We start from the raw sequence: 23,137 nt of genomic DNA, 5'->3' as shown, positions 1-23,137 counted from the left end.
CTTCCTTTTTACCCAGAGGTTTAAGAGCCAGTGAGTAAACAGTGACCAAAGTATGTTTATGGTAATGAGGATAAATATAGTAAGTAATATACAAATTTAAGATAATGGGATTAAGTCAATTGCTCCCTTTGAACCTTTCTTGCTGTGTACATTTTTTAAAAACCCAAGTGGTATCCAAATATCTTTTCATTGTAAATACTTGACTGTATTTTAAAAAAAGAAAACAATAGAAATTCCTATTCATGAAAGTAAGCGTCTTTCTCTCTCCAGAGATAACATATTTTAAGTTTGTTACTTAACTTCTAGACCTTTTTCTGTGCCTATACCTTTACATCTGAATAAATATGTATATGGTTGGGGGTTTTTGTACATTTATTTTGTTTTTTTGTGCATATTTGTTTTTTAATTATGTCATACAAGTTATATTGTTCTCTAACTTGTTTCCCCTCCCCCCCCTTAGTTTTGGCTTGTAATAACTATAATTGTTATGTTTTAAAAATAAGCCTAGAGTTTACCGTAGCATTTGGCCTGCTTTTATTTGTTTTTTATTTTATTTTTATATTGAAAATTAACATGTATACAGAAAAAATACACAGATCCAAAGTGTGGAGCTCAGTGAATTTCTACAAAGTGTACAGATCTATGCAGCCATCATCCACAGTCAGAGCTAAGGTCAGCATGAGGCCCTCTCCCAGGCCCTCTTCATTCCCCCTGCAGTCACCAGAGTTCACATAGTCTTTGGGCTCTTCTATTTAGTTGGCATAAATGGCTGATCACAGAACATGTATGTGAGTGTGTAATTTAGTGTTTTTGATTTAGTATAGTACTGTTTGGTCTCAGAACTCCTCTATACTCTTAAAATTAGCAGTGATTCCAAAGAGTTTTTGTTTATGTAAGTTATATCTAATGTATTTATTGTGTTAGAAATTAAAACTGAGTAAATTTTAAAATGCAAGAACACACAAGCACACATTTTATTAGCCATTAGACTGATAATGTCATATGTCATTATACACATGAGTAAGGGAATATAAGTTTTAAAAAATGCAGTGAAGCTTAGTATTATTATGAAAATGATTTGATATAATGGATTCTCTGAAAGGATCTCAGGAACTCACAGGAGTTCCCTCAGACCATACTTTGAGAGTTGCTTGTTTGAAACATATTTATATCTTTGACTCAATATCCTCACAGAGAACGTCAAGATGCAGACGGGCAAATGAAAGAGCTCCAGGATCAACTTGAAGCAGAACAGTATTTCTCAGTAAGTTTCAGACACATTAATTTGCAACACCAGACAGAGTTTGGGATGGGATGTTTTATGCCACACAAGTTATATAAAAAGAGCAACTTGTATAGTTTAACAGAAATTCATTATCATTGCTAGAAGAGTAATACTAATGATATACCATACCATGTTATTAAAAGCATTGCTTTTTGAGGAAGAATATATTTTCTTTTCTTTTTTTTTGAGTTGAAGTCTCACTTTGTCACCAGGCTGGAGTGCCATGGCACATTCACGGCCACCCCAGCGTTGATCTTCTGGGCTCTGGCAATCCTTCCACCTCAGGCTTCCAAGTAGCCAGAACTACAGACACGCACTACCATGCCCAGCTGATTTTTTATTTATTGTAGAGACAAGGTCTCGCCGAGTTGCCCAGGCTGTTCTTGAACCCGCAGGCTCAGGCAGTCCACTCACCTCGGCCTCCCAAAGTGTTGGGATTACAGGCTGAGCCACTTAGCCCAGCCAGAAGAATATATTTACATAATAAAAGTAAGAAATTTGTCATTTTAACATTTGTACTTTTTTGAGATCACTTTTAAAATATGAAGTAGAAGCTGTCACTTCTGTTTCATTGATTTAAGCCACAAAATTGTATTGTCTAACGTTTTTCCCTGCCCCTTCACTGTGTTATCCAATGAGAAATATCACTATGATATCCAGTTGAAAATCATGCTTATAAATTATTAGCTGAACTTTTATTGGTTAGTCAGTTGATGACTAGAAAATAGGAAAGTTTATTAAACTTAATTTGCTATGGGTCTCAACACTAAGAAAATATTTATATGTATTCACCTTTTTTTTTTTTTTTTTTTTTTTGAGTTGGAGTTGCACTCAGCCACCCAGGCTGGAGTACAGTGGCAGGCTCAGGCGATCCTTCCACCTTAGCCTTCCAAATAGCCAGAACTACGGGTGCACACTACCATGCTCAGCTAATTTTTTTATTTATTGTAGAGATGAAATTTCACCAAGTTTCCCAGGCCGTTCCTGAACCTGTGGGCTCAGGCAATCCCCTTACCTCAGCCTCCCAAAGTGCTGAGATTATAGGCTTGAGCTACCACGCCCGGCCTGTTCACCTTTTTGTCTGGGTACATTTTGAATGTAGAAAAATATTCCTGATGATGATGATACATATTTCTATTGTATTTTGCTATTTAGACCCTCTATAAAACGCAAGTTAGGGAACTTAAAGAAGAATGTGAAGAAAAGACCAAACTTTGTAAAGATTTACAGCAGAAGAAACAGGAATTACAGGATGAAAGGTAAGGATGGAATCCTTGTCTCTTCTGTTCATAGCTGTATACTCTGCTCCCAGAATAGTTTCTGGTATTCACCAAATCAAAATTTGTTCAAGTGTATTAGACAAAAGTTTTGACTTCATAATGAAAACTGATCATTAAAATGATATATCACTAAAATGTAGGGACTCCTTGGCTGCCCAGCTGGAGATCACCTTGACCAAAGCAGATTCTGAGCAGCTGGCTCGTTCAATTGCTGAAGAACAATATTCTGATTTGGAAAAAGAGAAAATCATGAAAGAGCTGGAGATCAAAGAGATGATGGCTAGACACAAACAGGAGCTTACTGAAAAAGATGCTACAATTGCATCTGTAAGTAAAATTATTGATAACTTTTTTGGGTTATAATTGAATTGCTATATCCTAAAACTTCTTTACAAGCACTAGTACAGTGTTACAGATCTAAATGAAAAATTACATACGGTAGCTACAAAATTTTTAATTTAGCTAACCATTAGTTTCTCAGTATTTCTTGTCAGAGGCTTACTAGAAGACTGCTTCCAGTGACTTCACTTAAAGTCATTTTTTTTCCTTAATAAGCAGAGCTTATTTCAAAAGAATCTTGAAATTGCCATGAAGGCAGTTTTATGCAGGTTGAAAAAATTGCAACAAAACCTTTAGAGAGAAATAAAATATTAAGTAGTTGAGTTTACTCTACCAATTATCCAGGCCTATTGAAATACTACAATAGGGCCATTGCCTTGCTAGACTCCGGTGTAGCCAAGTGCTCTTTGAGCTATGTCTGTCGCCATGCTTCCTGGCTTTGACCCCCTCACCCGCCTTGGGGAGGTGAATCTTCTTTCTTTCTTCTCTTTCTCTCTCTAATTTACTTTTATATAAACTTTTCTTTCTTAAAAAAAAAAAAGAAAGAAAGAAAAGAAATGCTACAGTAATTGAAAAGTGTGATATTAGAATCTTCAGTGGAAACGAATAGGGCAGCCTGAAATGGTTCCTGTGCATACACAAACTTGGTATATGACAGAATTGGCAGGATACAAATGCATGGGAAAGGACATAGATGTAATAAATGTTTTCTGAAAAATTATTTTTATGTAGAAAGGAATAAAATGAAATCTTGCAATGCCACAAGAGTAAATTCTAGCTACCTTTAGGACCTAGATATGAAAAATAAAGTTTAAGCTATTAGAGCAGAATCTAAAACTTACATATGACAGAAAACATAAATAAATGACTGGAAGAAGATATTATAATATGTTATTAACAAAGGATTCATATCTAGAAGATATATATGGAACTCCTGCAATTCAATAAGAAAAGGTTAAACAGTTCAGAAGAAAAACTGACCACAAGGGAAAACCTAAATAGTAAGCAGATGCTTTACCTCACTGCTCTTCAGGAAAAGTGTAGATAAGAGAACTTTGAAGTATTATTTCATGCCGGGCTCGGTGGCTCAACCTGTAATCCTGTGCCTTTGGGAGGCTGAGGTGAGTGGATTGCCTGAGCTGGCGGGTTCGAAACCCGCCTGGGCAGGCGAGACCTTATCTCTACAATATATCAAAAAAATTGGCCGGGCATGGTAGTGTGCGCCTGTAGTTCCAGCTACTTGGAAGGCTGAGGCGGAAGGATCGCCAGAGGCCAGCAGGTCGAGGCTGCGGTGGCCGGGAGCGGCCACTGCACTCCAGTCTGGGCGACAGTGAGACTCCAACTCAAAAAAAAAAAAAAAGAAATATTATTTCATACCTATCACATTGACAGAAATTCAATATCTGACAATTTCAGGTATATGAAGAATGTCTACAAAATGGCATTCTTACTAAATTTAATTTTAGTGTGGCATAGTATAGTAAATAGCATGGCAGTTTCCAGTAAATTTTGAATAATCGTATGATGTAGTCCAAAGAAAGTTCACATTAAGATAAATGTACTATAGAAATCCAGGCACAACACCTATGGAAGCATAAATGTTTGTAATAGCAAAAACTCAAATATCTTATTAATAGATGAATGAATAGATGCATTAAATGTGGTGGAAGATGGAACTCTTATCAGTTAAAATGAATTAGTTGTATTTTGTATATATCAGCAATTTAATTTTTCAGTATAATGTTAAGTGAAAACAACTGCAAAAAGATAAATACAACATGATTGAGAATCACATAAGTCCAGGCTATATATTGTTTCATGCATATGTAATGGCATAAATACAATCATGGATGGGAAGGATGAACGCATAATTTATAATAAAACTTCCATCAGGAAAGAATAGGAATAGAATTTAGAAGGAATAGAATAGAATTTGGAATTTGGAAGGAATACAGAAAGATGTCAACCTCTTATTAAAATTTTATTTTTCCTTTTAATACAGTGTTCTGAAAGAAATACTACGGTTTTTAAATTTGTTTGTTCTGCATGGTTGGAATGCAGGGCTTTGGGTTTCTTTTTTACTGCATTGAATGTTTTTCTCATTTAAAGAGCTGCTAAGGGTTTATGAGAGAAGGGCAAATTTTTGGCTTCCTTGTTTGCATTTCAAGTCTGTTTTGGCACATTTTCTATCGGATGAATTTTAAGGTAGCACAAAGGCATGAAGTGTAGAGATGGAGATACTTAGGAAAACAAGAGCCTTAGCCATATTCTAGGATGTTTTCAATGTGAATCATTGTTTAAACTTAAGTTTTGTGAATTCGGATGTGATTTTTTTTTTCCCTCATTTTTATTAGCTTGAAGAAACTAATAGGACACTAACTAGTGATGTTGCTAATCTTGCGAATGAGAAAGAAGAATTAAATAACAAATTGAAAGATACTCAAGAGCGTATGTATTAACAAAGAATAAAGTTTATTTTTAAAGTAACAAATTTTTATCATTTGCTGCAACTCTGAATATAACTTTCACATGTTTCCATGTTTCAGAACTATCTAGGTTGAAAGATGAAGAGATTAGTGCAGCAGCTATTAAAGCGCAATTTGAGAAACAACTATTAACAGAAAGAACACTCAAAACTCAAGTATGTATAATAGATACTAAATGTGATTTTGAATTTTGTTTCAGTTTACCTTTTTTATATTTTGCTTCTAGCATTCCAAATTGGAAGCAGAATGTACCAGTATTTGTGAATGGTACAATTATCTGATTTTTATTAGATTGAGAGAAGCTAAATTTGATTAATGTTTTTCACTTCAATGTCTACTAAAGTGTTTCTTAATTTTTCCATAGAGAATCACATTCACTCTCAGTTTTTTTTGTAATTTAATAAAGTTTTCTGCTTTAAGGAGTTGTTAGGAATGACCATTTGCAAACAACCTGACAAAAGTCAGTCAGTTCACTCACTACTAACTTTCACAGTTGTATGTACAGCACAAGTGCACATGGATGCTAGATGCTCTTCTCTGTTGTTGGACATGGCATATTTTAAGATGATGTCACTGCAAAATTATCTTCCTCCAGAATAAAAGAAGAAAGATCTGTGTATTAAAGTCTTTCATAGAACTAAAAAGTCAAAATGGTAGAAGGTAATATCAGATCAAACCTATGACTATTTGAAATTACAGTTTTCAGAAAACACGAGTGAAAAGCTAATAGAATGTAGGATGGAGGAGGATGATGAATAATAAAGGAAGTATATTATTTAAATAATATAGAACAGGTGTCTTTGCAGTTCTTTGTGTAGGAAGGTAGATTATTAGTAATTATATAACTTGCTATTAATGAGTTACTGAGAAAACATAGACATAATTATTTTTTCTGTACTTTTTCATTTTTTAGGCTGTGAATAAATTGGCTGAGATTATGAATCGAAAAGAACCTGTCAAGCGTGGTAGTGACACAGATGTGCGGAGAAAAGAGAAGGAGAATAGAAAGCTACATATGGAGCTTAAATCTGAGCGTGAAAAATTGACCCAACAGATGATCAAGTATCAGAAAGAGCTGAATGAAATGCAGGCTGTAAGAATACTTTTTGGACTTTAGACTGAAGACTTCTGTTTAAGAAGTGGAATTATTTTAATGTCTATGTGTATTTCACTGGTTATAGAGCATTTTTGTTACTTAATAGTTGTTATTGAACCATAAAGCAAAATTAAAAGATATATTGTATCCAATTAATTTATGTTACTTTAATTTCTTGCAGCAAATAGCTGAAGAGAGCCAGATTCGAATTGAACTACAGATGACCCTGGACAGTAAAGACAGTGACATTGAGCAGCTGCGGTCACAGCTCCAGGCCTTGCATATTGGTCTGGATAGTTCCAGTATAGGCAGTGGACCAGGGGATGCTGAAGCAGATGATGGGTTTCCAGGTACAGATTTGTTTTCAGCCCTTATATTTGTCATAAATGTAAATCAGTTAATTGTTTTAAGTTCTGTGGTTGCCTTTTCTCTGGAGAAAAAGTGTTTTTCACTTGTTTAAGGGGAAACCTACTCCTTGTAGTAAGGATTCAAATAACATTTTAAACGTGTTATTTATTTATTTTTGACAAAATTTTTTATAATTTGCTAAAGAAAACTTTGAAATTAAAACACACCTAGTGTTTTAAATTAGCTCATATTTTATAACAGCTCTCTTTTTAAGCTTTCTTTTTATTTTCTCTTCTTTCTGCATTCTTACTTCCTTTTATGTTGGGTGTTTAGTTCATATCACTCAGTCACACACTATGGAATCCATGTCATTCTCCTACCAACGTTCCTCTACTTCTCTCAATATTGCCACTAAGCCTTCCAGAGCTCATATGCTCCTTGACTCTGATTCTGACTCAGAAGAAGAATCTTTGCCTTACTTACCTATTTCATCGGAACCTAATGATAAAGGTGACATCCTGAAATCTTATTTTTGGAGCTTTTCCCACTGCCCTTAATAAAATGTTTTATAACATTAACTAATATTCACTAACTCTAACATGTTGCTCTAGACTCAATTAAAATAAACTACTGCATGAACAAAGAATTTGTTTTTAAAGTATTGTAACATGGCATTGCCACTGTAATTGATTAGGTCATTTATTTTGCCAATTTATAAGAAATGGAGCAGTGCATTATATTACTTAAAGGTGCATGGTTTTCTTGCTTGTATTAGTCATTTTTAACCAAGACAAAATACTTTGTAAAGTTTTATATTAAGAGTGACAGTACAGAAAAAGCACATAGACTGATTCAGAGGACATGTTTAGATTTTTACTGAGCACTTACTTACCTAGTCAATATTGTGCTAGGCCTTATAAAAGAACATGAAATAATTTGGCATGATCCTTCCCCTGAAAGGGCTTATGGTTTAAATGAAAAAAATCAGAGTTTCTTTATCTGAATTCAGAAAGGCATTTCTGTTTGATCTTTCAAGACTTCAGTTTCCTTATCTAATCTAAGGATATAATTCCTGTTTTGTGGTGGTGTTGTGAGGATTAAAGAGAATTTATGTAAAGTATTGCAGTTGACACATAGTAGATGTTAAACAAGCGATAGCTACTTCTACTATTAGAATAACCTCCCCAAATGATATTTCACTTACTTATTTCTTTAAAAGTTATTGATCAAATGTTATTGCAACAAATTCCAAGTATTTAGATACTTTTGTTGAACTAGAATTTCATTGATTTTGATATTTCGGGAATTTAGAAATCTTTTGGTTATATTGCTGCTTGTTAATCAAATTTGATCTATAATTTACAAAATTTTGTTTCATTTTACTGTAATTCTAAAAGTCCATTTTCTCCACACATGTAATTATTTAAAATGTTTTCTTCTTGAAGACATGCACTTTACCTATAACTAGGCCTTCTAAAGGAAAAATAAAGGATTTTGATGGCAAGTGTATCAATAAGAATAGAGAGCTGTTGCTGATGGTACTTCAACCCATCTCCGCCAAAAACTTTTCTCCTATATTCTGCAAATGCATGAACTTAATCAATGAGACATTTGACTTTATAAAACTGAGAGTTTCTGTTTCCAATGTGATACAGGCTGGATTTTATTTTGCATTGCGTAACTGATTTCTACTGATCCTGTACTATTATTATATCTTAAATAATATAGTGATAAAATCTGAAGGACATATTTGACTGTTTTGTGGCTTTCATATTAAAATTTTTATTAAATTCCTTGTTGTCTAAGGAGAAGTGTTACCTTTATTCTCATATCCTGTGCTTATTTGTAGAATCAAGACTTGAAGGATGGCTTTCATTGCCTGTGCGAAACAACACTAAGAAATTTGGATGGGTTAAAAAGGTAATTGGTATTTTGGAATAGGGTCCTTATTTTTACTTGTTTGTACTTTATGATTTGGAATGATACAATTTTATGTATCTTTTATTAATCAAATCTTTTATCCTTCATATCTTGTTAATAATGAAACTGGTTTCATTGTTAGGAAAAGATAAGCCTGTTGACCTTGGTACTTTTGCTATTTCAGTGGGAAAACAACCCTAGATATGATTTTTTAAAGACCCATTTATTTCTTTTCCTCTCTTACTATGATTATTGATGTTATTATGTTCATTTTTTATGACATTACTAATGTTGGATCCCAAAGCTTAAATAAGTCCAAAAAAACCTGACTTCCCTCTCCCCACCCAGCTTGCTTACTTAAAATATCTACAATGAAGTGTATTACTGTGTTATTTTAAGGAACATTTCCCTAAAAATATATTAACTACTTTTTAGTTACTTAAATTGGGATTTTATATGATTTTATTGCTAATCCAGAATTTATTTTAAAAGAAAATCAATAAATTCACTATATAAAACTTGAATTATTGATTCCTTTCTCCCTGTTTTTTTTTAATAGTATGTGATTGTAAGCAGTAAGAAGATTCTTTTCTATGACAGTGAACAAGATAAAGAACAATCTAATCCTTACATGGTTTTAGATATAGAGTAAGTGTTTTATTAGAATATTTAGAAACTATGTATTTTCTTATCTTTTAAAAAGTATGTAAGAGAGTAACAGTGCAATTTATAAATCATATAAGAACTCATAGGATAGCTCCCACTATGCTGTTGTTACATTTTCTTGTGATTTGCTTCATGCAGGTGAAAATCTGGGATACAGATTAGCTAAACATTTGTATATCATGGGTCTTTAATATATTGTTTTTTGAAACTAATTAGAACATGTCTGACAAATTTCCAAAAATGTTAAGTATTAATTGAATTAGTAGAACAAGATATTCTGTGAGCGCCTAACATAGGTCAAAGTAGCCAATTTCTAACTTCTGCTATAAATTTAGAATAATAAATATAATTTGAGCCTTGGGTAATAGTTTCTTCCTTTATTCAAAATCTTTTATAGCAAGTTATTTCATGTTCGACCAGTTACACAGACAGATGTGTATAGAGCAGATGCTAAAGAAATTCCAAGGATATTCCAGGTAAACAAAGTGTTATTTTGTTAAGTTGGTGTGTGTGTGGGTGTGTGTGTGTGTGTGTGTGTGTGTGTGTGTGTGTGTGGTTATTTTTGTTTTTTGTCTTTAATGTTTAGAGGTTCTCATATGACATACCAAATTTCTTTATTCTTTGGCCTTCTTCAGATTACCTTTCTATTTTAGTACCATTTTAAAGATGGTTTGTTCTTTTGCAATTTTGTACTTATTCTGTTTGGGTACATCTTCATTCCTCTCTCAATTTTACTTATTAAAGTCTATAGTGTGTTTATGTCATGTTTCTGGTCTTTGCTGTATATTTGTTTAAGGTTGGTTATGATTTTTTTTTAAAGCATTAACATTTTCTATGCTCAGCTCTCTAGAAAGTTAGAAAACTTGCTTATAAAGTTAAATTTTGTACCTAGTAGTCCTTTTACTTCCAATTTAAAATGCCAAATTAACAAAAATAAAAATAAATTTTAAAAATGTCAAATTCTTCTCTTTTCTATTTCCATTTTAAAATTAGTCACATCAACAAGGAGTTATTGAATTCCTTCTATGTAAAAGCCATTGTGCTTGGTGTACTGTGAGGAAGTTGGCCTCTTTTTTTCTGTATACTTACGATATTTATTTGGAGTATATTACATATCCTTTCCTCTTTTCCTCCCTCAACTCTCCAAAGGTTTTCTGGGAGGGACAGTGTTTTGAACTGTCCCTCCCGGAAAACCTTTCTAACATCTATGAAGTACAAGTTTGCCTTTTGTTAGCCTATTCTGATAATGTTGCTAAAGCCTAGTAAGATGTTATAAAGAAAAGGAGGCAGCATTTGAACAGAATCAGTTTCTTGGAAATGTGAACCAAAGTGACTGTCTAATGACTTTTCCTATATAAGCCTTGATTAGGAAGAACCTGCTTACATTTGAACTCCAAATGCATTTTCTTTTCATTGAATAATTTAGGCTTATTTTATTTTATTTATTCTGTCATAATTATCAATACATAAAAAATAACTTACATTTGGAAAACAATGTTCTTTTGGCATTTATAGATTCTATATGCCAATGAAGGAGAAAGTAAGAAGGAACAAGAATTTCCAGTGGAACCAGTTGGAGAAAAATCTAATTATATTTGCCACAAGGGACATGAATTTATTCCTACTCTTTATCATTTCCCAACCAACTGTGAGGCTTGCATGAAGCCACTGTGGCACATGTTTAAACCTCCTCCTGCTTTAGAATGCCGCCGCTGTCATATTAAATGTCATAAGGATCACATGGACAAAAAGGAGGAAATTATAGCACCTTGCAAAGGTAAATAGTAAGTTGCTTGCTCCATTGATATTATTTATGTTGAGATCATTTTAAGCACATTAATTTTTTTCAAATTTTTTTTTATAGTGTATTATGATATTTCAACGGCAAAGAATCTATTGTTACTAGCAAATTCCACAGAAGAGCAGCAGAAGTGGGTTAGTCGGTTGGTGAAAAAGATACCTAAAAAGCCCCCAGCTCCAGACCCTTTTGCACGGTCTTCCCCTAGAACTTCAATGAAGATACAGCAAAACCAGTCTATTAGACGGCCAAGTCGACAGCTTGCCCCAAACAAACCAAGGTAATAAATAAAAATGTGGTAAAAATGAAAGTCTATTAAAATATTTTGCTATTTATGTTCAAAGTACAAATTTTTCTAGTCAGTTTTCCTTTGTTGGTATTTTAGTGAACCATGGAATACCAAATGTTTGAAACTATTTTGATGTGTATGTCTCATTCATTGTATCAAATGAATGTGATATCAGTTTATTAACTAAATAACATGCATTCAATTTGACCAAAAAAATCTATACAGGATTATTTTTGTCATGTTTGTGTATATAGTAAGTCCTCACTTTATGTGGTCAATAGTTTATTAGAAACTGCAACTTGAAGCAAAACATTATACTGCAGGTCCTCAAATAAAGTTTTTCTGCCAAAGTTATTTTGTTATAATGCTGATGAGAAAAAAAATTGGCTGTGTTATACTTGATTTGCTTAAAGTCACCGTTGTCAAGAACCTACCAACAATGTCAAGTGAGGACTTAACTGTATAATGATATAGTATTTTAGCTTTTATGAGCACATTTACTAATTTAGTGATTTAGCAGATAGGAATAACATTGCACACAGACGTTCAAGTGTAGCGTGCACACACTAAGTGTCATATTGCAAATTTTTTTTCTGTTAGCTGACTTGGGAGGCAAGACTGAAATCAGCTTACGTCTTAATTCAAATCTATAAATTTAAAATAGTGACTTGATTGTGATTTTAAAAGCCATATAGGCCAGCCTTAAAAATGTAAATATTAACTAATGAGTGCAGTGGGCATTTGGTGGAATTGAAGTAGAATTAGGAATAGCGGGTAAGGTCAGGGATGATAATTAGTTACAAAAAATATTTTGATGGAGCCATTTTCCTATGGTTACATTAAAGTCATTTAATTCAGTATCTTCATTCAGAATAGCCATTTCTTGGCTTACTGGCTACTATAGCATTTATAAATATTGTTATTCATTGACCATGTAATGAATACAAAAATTTGGTTAGCTAGAGGAAAAAGTATATACTTAGATCAAGTATCTAATTTCAGGTATTGTTTTTGTTCCCTAACACAAGACCTTCAGTATATGAATAATGATATGCATTGTCTGTATTATCAGAAATCTTAATCTAGTCACAGACATCTTATATGAAACTTTCTTGAAATTAATACCTCAAGGAAATAATTTAAAATGACAAAGGTAGAATTGGTATTCAGTATTGAAAATGTTGAGTATTTTTGTGAGGTATGATAAAGCTAAATATAAACTTAGTGATTATTGATAGTAATTAAGCTAAAAAAAATTCTAAAAATTCAGACACTGAAGGCCATTTCATGTGCCTTCTGTAAAACATCTAAAAGTTAAATTCCTGTTACTAGTGTAATAGAACTGAGTGCTTAAATGCTGTTTTCCTACCTCATAATACATAGTGCCTTTCAGCCTCCTCTATTCTGTCATTTACCCTCTTACATATTCTCTCATTAGAGCTTTAAAGTCATCACGCAGAGGGGAACAGGTATTGTTCTTTCTTTGTGACTGAGACTTCAGAAGGGCAGTTTGTTTAAATCCAGGACTATCTAACAACCCCAGTCCTTCTGATATATTTTTCCTTTTATGTGATTTGACAAGATAATGATTTCACTACATATGATAATGTATAGTAGAATTCGCTTATGAAGCAGTTTTCAGGTCAAATGAACTTATGGCCCTGCCTTTGGATCATTCTTCATTGATTTTTTTTAATACGTTTTGTCTTCGCAGTAAGTGATAAGGGCTTCTTTTTCTTACAACTATGCATGTAAATCAAAGTAATACCAAAACTATAAAATGTAGGATATACTTTGTGAAAGTTTTTTATTTAATACACTCTGAAATTTTAAACATTAAAATGAGCACATTTAAAATATAATTTGGATTTTGTGGTGCCTCTGCAACATTCCTTTCTTTTCTTTTTTCTGGAGAGAAAGCAGAATTTATTGAGAAACAGGAGCTTTCTGTTTTCTCAATAAATCCTGCTTTCTCACCAAAAAAAAAAACCCCACCAAAAAACATTACTTTCATTGTTTTTGATATCTGAGTCTCAGTTGCTTTATTCACTCATAAAATTGAATCTGTATATCTTACGTGAGTCAACAACTTACAGTTTGCATTATATTTGGCATGTTGCGTTTTTAGAGTCACCTACACAAACTAGAAGACACACAGAAGAGAATAACTGAGGTTACAGCATGTCATTTGAAAGTTTTATACATGTAGCAAGTAAAAGAACTAAGGATATTTTGTTTTCTGAACAAGTTATGAAGGTATGGGAGATCATGAATAGCACTCAGCATTTAAAGAACTTTTCCTTGAAAGATATACTAGTACAAGAACCAATCAGAGAGGCAAATTTTCAACCACATGAGTGGCACGGCTCTAGAGAGGAGTCAGTCTTCACACTGGTCTATAACATATTTCTTTTTATTTATTTATTTATTTATTTATTTATTATTATGAAGTTGTGGGGTACAGTTAAGGGTAAGGTATACAATTGCGTTTCATTCAGGCACCCTGTTGATATGGGGTGTTTCCAGTATAACATATTTCTATATACAGATGGGTAGAGCTGGTAAGGGATCATCCAAGAAAACAAGCATAGAATTTCTAGTGTATCAGAAATGACTTAGTACTAGCTCTTCATTTGAGTTTATGCCATGTTTGTCTTAGCACTAGTTGATCAGCTTTAGTTGAACTAATTTAACATGATGTCCTCCGTAAAACAAATGTTAGAAACATTAAATATAATATATATTTATATACACAAAACATACCTCCATAAATATTCACACAATCATTTTGGTCACTTTGCGTTTTTCTGTGCTAATGGCTGCACCTTTACACGTGTCCTTTGGCACCTGTGACAGTCCTGGCTTTGATTCTCCCCTTAGCTTTCTTTGCAGCACTTCCCTTCTTCTGCTGTAGTGAAGTGTTTTCAAGTAATAGATAAGTGCTTGCTATTATTACATAAAATGACATTTTTGAGGGCTTCTTATATGCCAGGCACTCTTCTGAGAGCTTTAACTATACTAACATATTTCTCTTCAAAACCACCCTGTGAAGTAACTATTAATATCTCCACTTAACAGATGAAGAAACTAAGGCACAGAAAATTGTGTACCCAAGGTCACACAGCTGATAAATGGTACAGTAATAGTTCACTGCCTCACAGAGATATGAACTGAACTTAACTGGCAGTTTGTAAAACATAATGTGTAGAAACACTATTCCAAAGGAATGTTGCAATGTTTTCTTGGTAGTTTTCAATTAAAATATCATGCTGGAAAACTAGGAATCTTATGAATAAAATGCTAAATTTCTATGAAGACAGTTTGGAGAGATAATGTTTTAATGCAGGACACAAAATACCTGTCTGGCTAGAGGGCATTTCTCTTTAATTATTTTTTCTTTTCAGAATTTTTTTAATGCAATATTTAAGTCACACAGAGAAGTATAAGACAAAAAAGCAACAAATGCTTATTTATCCAGTTTTAAAGAGATATAACATGCCAACACAAACTTAAGGGTGGAAGTAATTGTTATGTCAGTTTTATCTTATATCTATCTCTCCCATGTTTTAAATATTAGAAAGTTAACAGAATACTTGGGAAAAAATAATAAAGCTGTATACAACTTGAAGCATGAAAAAACAAATCCAAGGCCAGGTGCCGTTACTCATGCCTTTTATCCTAGCAATTTGGGAGGCTGAGGTGGGTGGATTGCTTGAACCCAGGAGTTCACAATCAGCCTGGGCAACATAGTGAGACCTCCTCTCTACAAAAAAATCAAAAAATTAGCCAGGTATGGTGACAGATGCCTATAATTCCAGCTACTTGGCAGGCTGAGGCAGGAGGATCACCTCAACCCAGGAGGTTGTGGCTGTGGTGAGCCTTGAACATGTTAGCACTCTAGCCTGGGTGGCAGAGTATGACCCAGCTCAAAGAATATTCTTTTTAATCCATAAATGAAGTAGAAGAAAACTGGTAAGTATATATCTGATCTTGGATTGGAGAAGAACTTCTAAAGAATAAAAAACAAAGACAAATACTATCCCAAAATTATAGCCTTGTAAATTTTTTAAGCACCATATACTTGCAATATATATGAGAAAGATGGGTTAGTATCTTTGTATATAAAGAGTTTTTATAAATCATTAAGAAAAATACTGACTCATTCTAATGTAAAACTAGTGAGGAACATGTAGGTATTACTATTTGAATAACTGTTGCATGTAAACAAATGATTACCTGATGACAGTAGTTCCCCCTTATCTCATGGGAGACACATTCCAAGACCCTGGCAGATGCCTGAAACTGCAGATAGTACTGAACCCTGTGTATACCATGTTCTGGGGGAATTCTGATAAACCAAGACTGCTACTAAGTGACTAATGGCCATGGATATGCTGGACAAAGGGATGATTCACATCCCAGGAAGCAAGATGGCATGAGATTTCATCACACTGGTGTGCAATTTAAGACATGAATTAATTCTGAAATTGCTCATTGGATATTGTCAGACCATAGTTGACCACTGGTAACTGAAACCACAAAAAGTGATACCAAGATTTGGGGTTGGGGGGATACTGTATTAAGCAAAGAAGTTAACATTAAATTACAACTGTAACACAAAACCGTTTTTCACCTGGCAAACTAGCAAGGGTTAAGAAACTTAGTATTGGCAAGATTGAGAAATGGGCACTCTCATGTACTGTCCATTGAACTCAAGATTAAATGTGCCCTTTAAAAGTTTCTTTAAAAAAAAAATAGACAAGCAGAGGGTCTTGCTGTGTTGTCTACGCTGGTCTTGAACTCTTGACCCTAAGCAGGTCTCCTACCTTAGCCTCCCAAAGCACTGGGGTTACGGGCATGAGCCACTGCACCCAGTCTCTGAAGCAGTGTTTAACAATAAGCTTCACAGGCCTGACGTGTATCCCTGTTGATCAGATAATTCATTCACAATTGCTGATGGAAATTATGTCATTCCAAATTCTGTTTCTGGTTGCTGCTGACGCGAATTTACGTCTTTGCAAATTCTGTTACTGAATAATATATATTCAGTTTATAATCTGAATAAAAATACAAAGTACTGAATGTTAGTCAAAGTGGTGTCTGAGGCAAATACTGGGTATGTCTGCAACTTTCAGCTATATTGTGAAAAAGGTGACAATTTAGAAAAGACCATTTCACTTGTGTTTAACTACAGAAGTTTGCAGCAATCAGCTTCAGATTGTTTTAATTTTCACCAGGAAGTATTAGGAAGTGAAAAATATGCTGATCGCGAATGTGTTAATATAGGGGACAAACAGATAATTATCGTACTATGTAAACTGTTTATAACAGAGGCATGAACAGAGTGCTATAGGAAAACAAAGGAAAGCATAGAGAATTCCGCCTGAAGACATTTTAAGAAAGGTCTAAAAAACATGGAGCATCAATAATTTTACAGGTAAACAAGGTAGAAGACATTTCCACACTAAATGTCATGTGCAGAGGTATTAAGTTGTTGGGATTACTTGTTTGTCTGTAAATTTGTGTTGGGTTGGTGATAGGAGAAGGTGATGGCAGGGAGTGGTAAAAGATGACATGACACTGGAGAGGACGCTCTGAACCCAACTGGAAAGGACCGTGGATACTATGCTAAGAGTTCTGATTTTGTTTTACAAGTAGAAACCTTTTAGTAAGGGATTGTTATCTTTAGACTTGAGCCCCCATGCTCAGCTGCAGCTGGACTTTTAAATTTGAGATTATGACACTGGTGTACACTTGAGACATTTTGGAGGGATGCACAGTGCAGGTTTCTTATCAAGTATGTTAAAATGGGCTTGGACACTCTGGAAGGCCTGTTCGTTCCAGCCTCTCAAGCAGTGGAGCTAAAACCATAGCTAAAAGTTGCTTTATAGTTAAGCCTAGAAAAATGAGGGTAGACTAGGCTGTGATATATGTTGAGTGAATAATCATATCCAAGTTTTATGTTTTCTCAAATTCCTTTATTCAGCACATTTTTAAAAGAGTAAGTCGAGTTGGATTGTTTACTTTTAAATTAGGATAATCATCCGTCAGTCTACTCTGTCAGTGTTTCTCAGCTTTAACCAGCTGCATCAGAAGTCACCTCAGGCTTTTTACTTGAAAATGTAAATATCTGGCCTGGGAATACACATTATAAAGAACATTAGGCAAATCATATACACTAAAATTTAAGTACCACTGACATAGCAGTCGCAGGAGAAACTTTGGAGACAGATGAGTTTCTTGATACAGGGTGATGCATGAATGCCACATTTATGAACAATGAAAACTTACTCCTATTTTTAAAAACAAAGATTATCACAATATTATAGTTTAGGTTGTTGGATTAGAAAGAAAAGACCACATATACTCAGCTCCAAGTCTAAGCCAAGATAAGTTGCTAATGCTACTTACATACCTGTGGCTTTTCCCTTGTCCCTAGTTCTTTATATGTAGAGTAAAGCTCTTGGTGACCCACTGAACAGGTAGGGTCCTGCTGGAAGTGAGAAAGCTGTGTTCTTGTTACGTTACTCCCCTTTTATACCAGAGCTTATGGTATTGTGATGGAAAAATGTGAGCTGACAGTCTAACCACTTTTGTGAAGGGAATGTTGACAAATGTTGGATGTTCATAGTTCTCAAATGGCATTAGGATGATTACATCTTTATCTGGGGTGTGGGAGTGAGAGGGAAAGCAGATTGTGTCTTATTAATATCCTAAATATTTTCTATGTCTTCAGTTCTGTGGTATTTTGGAAAGCATACCAACATGTTTTATGCATTTACATGTAAAACCAAAGGTTTCCCTGTGTGCTTCCATCTTAATTTTAATCTTGTACTTATCCATGAAGAGAAAGTCAAAATGCTTACAGCACATTCAAAGTATCGTTTCTGAGTCATAACATTAAGCAGAGTTTCTAAAGAGTATTGGAGTGTAAACTTGCAAACCTCCTGTTGCAGATTGCTTGATTTGACATTTAAAGACTGGGATTGGTCATTTGATGATGTTGATGGTGGTGATGATGATGACGATGTTTTTGATTTCTGAAGAAATAAATTGGGTAAATCAAAACGTGAAAAATTAGTTATTTTAGTACTTCATTGTAGCGCATGTGGTTTGCACTTGGGCTTTCATTATTTTTTACTATTTTTGAAATTTTTATAAAGTTGTTTTTAATAGTTTGTAGCTCGAAAGTAGTTTTCAGAAAAGTTTCTAACTCAAATTGCCATGTTAAGTATAAAAGTGAAATGCTATGTTCAGATTCTTTATTGACTCTAAATTTTTAATACAGCTAGGATTATAATTATTTATCTTAGGAATGAAACATGTAGAAATCACAAAAGGAGGTAATTCTGGTACTTTGTATTCATTCCAAAGAAGCCATATTGAGACGAGAAGTAAAATTCACGTTTTCAAGTCCCTACAACTACACTAGTTTGTGAACATAGCATGGGATTCCTTGCTTCCTCCCTCTCTCTCCTCCTACTTGACTTTCCAATTTGCAAGAATTGAAACCATAAACACTTTACAAGTCTAATAGGTGCTGTGAAATAGCTATTTCTGATTTGGCTTTTTTGTGTGTGATGCTGTGAAATGTTTGCTTTTTCTTGTGCTTTTAGAGAATGTAAGATAGTTTGGCTAATAGTGGCTAAAGGAAATTTGAATGAAAGTTGAGTCCCATGACTTAAACCTTTTACACAGAATAGATTTAAAAGAAGTAATGTCTTTTTAACCTAAGTAAGCATGTTGCAAGACATAAATTATGTACTGTTGAGATCACTTATAGTCAGGTTTTATACAGTATCTTTGTATATATTTACTTCGATAATATATTTGTTCCTGTCTTATGAATAAAAATATGACTTAGGGGCAAACAGCCAGGTAGAGCCTGGTCCGTTAAGTCCACTGCTTTCAGCTACATGAAGCAGCTAGCAGTTACTCTCAAGTCAAACTTATCTTCAAGGAGTTATTCTGTGACATACTGTTTAACCAAGTAGCTCTGTAACTATAGTAAAACTTGTGTATAATGTGCGTAGTTAAAATGGAACTTCCAGAGTCCATAGTTGTATTGAGAATGTAATTGCATGTACTTAAAAATAAGAAAAATAATACAGTAAGTATGCTTATGCATGATTTAGGAGTTTAGTAGTTGGAGGACAGTATAATTTAATAATGTGAATGGAATGCCTTTTTTAGGAATTTAACAACCTCTTAAATTAATTCACTGTATCATTTAACTTTATTTTTCATTTCTTTCCAGCTAACTGCCTTCTGTGAAAGCAGTCATTATTCAAGGTGATCATATTCTTCCAGTGGAAACAAGACTGAAATATGATGGCCCAAAATTTATTAAAAAGCTATATTTTCCTGAGAGACTGATATATACACATATACATAGATATGTTCCCCTTTTTTCCTTGTAATATAGATTACGCATCTTGGAGATATTTTCTGGGCTCCTCTGAAGTAACAGGTTGAACCAACAGTGGTTACTAGAGTAAAGATACCACATGTAACTCTTCAGATGTGCTCCATAAAGCTTTCTTGGCAGTCACTCACACTACAATGCACACAGGAATTGAGAAGAGTTAAAGTTTAAAGAAATCATCTTCTCCAGCTTCAACAGAAGGATTTCACCAGCACATTTACCAGAAGAATCTGGGAATGGATTTCACTACAGTGATATTGACTGCATCTTTAAGAAGTGACCATTATACTGTGTATATATATATATATAAGCATATATATATATATATATATAGTACTGTAATACTGCAAGAGGGTTTTTTAAACTTCCCACTTTATTTTTTTATACACATTAATCAGATATCATTACTCAATGCAGTTGCAACTATGCACTTGTATAAAGCCATAATGTTGGAGTTTATGTCACTCACTCGTGTGTACCAGATGAAAACTGCATGTTCATGTTTAAGCAGTTAATTGTAACAAGAAGTTTAAAGTTAATTATATCAGTTTCCTAATGCTTCATGATAGGCAACATAACCCATTTTGAATACCTTAATTTAATGTTTTTCAAAGTCTCAGCCCTTTCTGTATTAAAAAACAAAACAAAAAAAAGTGTTTACCAGCTCTTAGGATGCAAACTTGCTTTGTGGAAGAAAAATAGTGCACTATTTTTACACATAATAGCTATATCAGTGTCAGTCTATTTTGATTGTATAACAAAATTTTTTTAAAGTATTGATTATAGAAACAATAATGGATAGTATTGGAACTAATATATCTTCAATGTATATCTATTATTCATCCCACCCCTTTGTTGACCTCAGTATTAGTCTATGACTACAAAATGTTTTCTTTGCTTTAAATTTGATGGCTACCCTCGATGTGTTTTTATTTCTGGTAAAGACATTTGTGATTATTTTGACATTTTCACACTGAAGATTCAAAAATTGTCTCAAACATAAAGAGAACGAAGACATACTGTAGATATATTTTAAATATTTAAATGTGATCCTCAAGCACAACTGTGTATGGCAATATTTCAGTATTGGGTTAAGAAAACAAAACTGCCGAGAAGCAGACTCAAAGGCACTTAATTTGTTTTTTTGTTTTTTTTTTTTTAATGTTGTCAAAGTTAACAGTTCATGCAGGACCACTCCTGCTACTAATCCCAGATAAATGTGTGTTTTATACCACAACAGTATGCAACAATGGTAAGCATCAAGTTGTTTTTAAATTAAATAGTCTTTTATCAGTCTCTCTTTATATAAATAGAGTTTGGTATGATATTGAAATACATCATCTAACATTTCAATGAAGGAAGTAGACAGTTGTCATTGATTCCCCCTGGGGTCAGTAGAGATGTTTGAAGGGTTAGATCCCCTTTATAGATACTATTGTGGAAATGGAAGAGTAGCTGTTGGCCTACTGCTGTACTGAAACTGAGTTTTGTTCTTACATTATCCAGTCTGCACTCTTTCATGCTGTCTGCGCTAAAGCTGGATATGCATGGCATTTCCCTGCAGGTGTGTTCTGCAGTTGTGGTTTTGGGGGACAGCTTTTTTTTTAAAGTAAGATTAAAAATGAAAAATATATAAAATTTATATAGAATAAATATTTCCATTCATTAGAGTTGTTAAAAGGAGACTGAATTAATATTTTATATAAAGATTTTGTTACACTATGGGAGGTTCTATCCTATTCCAAATTGGAGAGTATATATATTATATATATATATTTTTAATAAACTTTATTAAGGTGAAATAATTTCAAGTTTACACATGAGTAACTGAAATATTTGAGGAAAAAAGGCAAAAGTTTAAATTTTGAATGCTGTATATATTAGAGAATATGGAGAATCATGGTGTGAGGCAACTGTACAAGAAAAATTAATGTGAAGTATTTAGGGGAAAAAGGTATTCTGAGGGGTGAAAAAAATCTCTCCCATGGAGATTCTTCACATATGTTTCGACAAAAGGGTTTATAAGGTTATTTGTCCAACTAATGGAAATGCGCTTAATAAAAGAAGTCTGACCTTGGATAAGAAATTGCTTTTTGCCACATTGCTGCTTTCATGTCCATCAGGAATGCAGGCGCCCTTGTGTTTCCTTCCCAACACTCGTTTGATATGAATCAACCGATTTCGTGCCAGTTTCTCTCTTGAGGCCCCAAAGCTTCCAAGATAAATATTTATAAAAGTTGCTTAGTTCTTCACACCAGATTTCTCCTAGAGCCATAAATACCTCCTATTGGGAACTAAGAAATAGTGAATACTGAGATTTTCTTAGTTGGAATTTTTTACTTTTGGGGGATAGCGAGACAGAAGTGGAAGGAAAACTGGTGCCAGGTTACTGTTGAAAATTTGTATAATGAAATTTTTTAAGTATTAATCTTTAAAAACACATTATCTAGAACTTTTTAAAAATCGTTTAATGTATCTGAAAGTTTAAAATTCTCTCTAGCTAACTAGTGGATGAATATACCAATAAATCTAAAATAAAGGTTAGTGCTTTTAAAACTAACCTGTGCTAATTACACAAATCTGGCTTGCAGGATCTACTTTGCATTTGTTTATCTGTAGATCCTAAACAAAAAATACTCCAGGTTGCCAAACTGCAGTTTAAGAAGTGATGCTGCTGCTGTTATTCTGGTGTAGGTTTCCGGTGGTAACACAGAGAAGCTCAACACTGTATTAACCTTATTGAACATGCTTTAAGTAACATGTCTGAAATCCAATTGGAGCAAGTCACTTCAGAGTTTCTCAGTCTGCATTGACACTGCTACTGACTCACCTCTCCTTCCCTGGAATAAGGCTTCAGCTTCCCTGTGTTGTGAAGACACCGTAGTTGATGTGTAAAGCACTTTGAAGATAGGCACTGTGTGACAGTGCTGAATATTATGCTTGGGGGACCTCTCCCTGCTCCCTTCCCCGTAATAATAAATTTTGTTTGGAATTGTAATAAGTTATAAACTGCATGGTTTAGATAATCATAAACATTTGATCAGCTGTCCCCTCTGAGTAAAATCGCACCCCCTTGATTTTTTTTAAAGTTTTGTTGCATCTTTGTAGAAATGTAATTGTATTTTATGCTTGCTTTTTATAAAAAAAAATAAAAGAATGAAGACATAAGCACTTTCACACTTTTCCTATGAAATAGTACTGGAAT

At 33.7% G+C, this 23,137-nt stretch overlaps 1 protein-coding gene across 2 annotated transcripts in view; it reads left to right on the top strand.

Moving 5' to 3' along the window:
- The window catches only part of ROCK2 (Rho associated coiled-coil containing protein kinase 2), a 109,825-nt gene extending 86,755 nt beyond the window's left edge, over nucleotides 1-23,070 (top strand). For both annotated transcript variants that reach the window (XM_008065544.2, XM_021716266.1), the window contains 13 exons: nucleotides 1,195-1,264; nucleotides 2,441-2,544; nucleotides 2,706-2,892; nucleotides 5,259-5,352; nucleotides 5,451-5,545; nucleotides 6,304-6,483; nucleotides 6,668-6,836; nucleotides 8,684-8,754; nucleotides 9,314-9,402; nucleotides 9,818-9,896; nucleotides 10,936-11,197; nucleotides 11,285-11,498; nucleotides 19,765-23,070. In XM_008065544.2, coding sequence (XP_008063735.2) covers nucleotides 1,195-1,264; nucleotides 2,441-2,544; nucleotides 2,706-2,892; nucleotides 5,259-5,352; nucleotides 5,451-5,545; nucleotides 6,304-6,483; nucleotides 6,668-6,836; nucleotides 8,684-8,754; nucleotides 9,314-9,402; nucleotides 9,818-9,896; nucleotides 10,936-11,197; nucleotides 11,285-11,498; nucleotides 19,765-19,768 — 1,618 coding nt within the window. In that variant the 3' untranslated portion in view covers nucleotides 19,769-23,070. The remainder of the gene's footprint in view (nucleotides 1-1,194; nucleotides 1,265-2,440; nucleotides 2,545-2,705; nucleotides 2,893-5,258; nucleotides 5,353-5,450; nucleotides 5,546-6,303; nucleotides 6,484-6,667; nucleotides 6,837-8,683; nucleotides 8,755-9,313; nucleotides 9,403-9,817; nucleotides 9,897-10,935; nucleotides 11,198-11,284; nucleotides 11,499-19,764) is intronic.
- The last annotated feature ends 67 nt before the right edge of the window (nucleotides 23,071-23,137 follow it).

The sequence above is a fragment of the Carlito syrichta genome, unplaced genomic scaffold (genome assembly GCF_000164805.1).
Source record: "Carlito syrichta isolate Samal-C Ts95f unplaced genomic scaffold, Tarsius_syrichta-2.0.1 Scaffold308652, whole genome shotgun sequence".
NCBI classification, from domain to species: domain Eukaryota; kingdom Metazoa; phylum Chordata; class Mammalia; order Primates; family Tarsiidae; genus Carlito; species Carlito syrichta.
The sequence above is the reverse complement of the archived record's forward strand: the minus strand, read 5'-3'. Positions and strand labels throughout refer to the sequence as shown.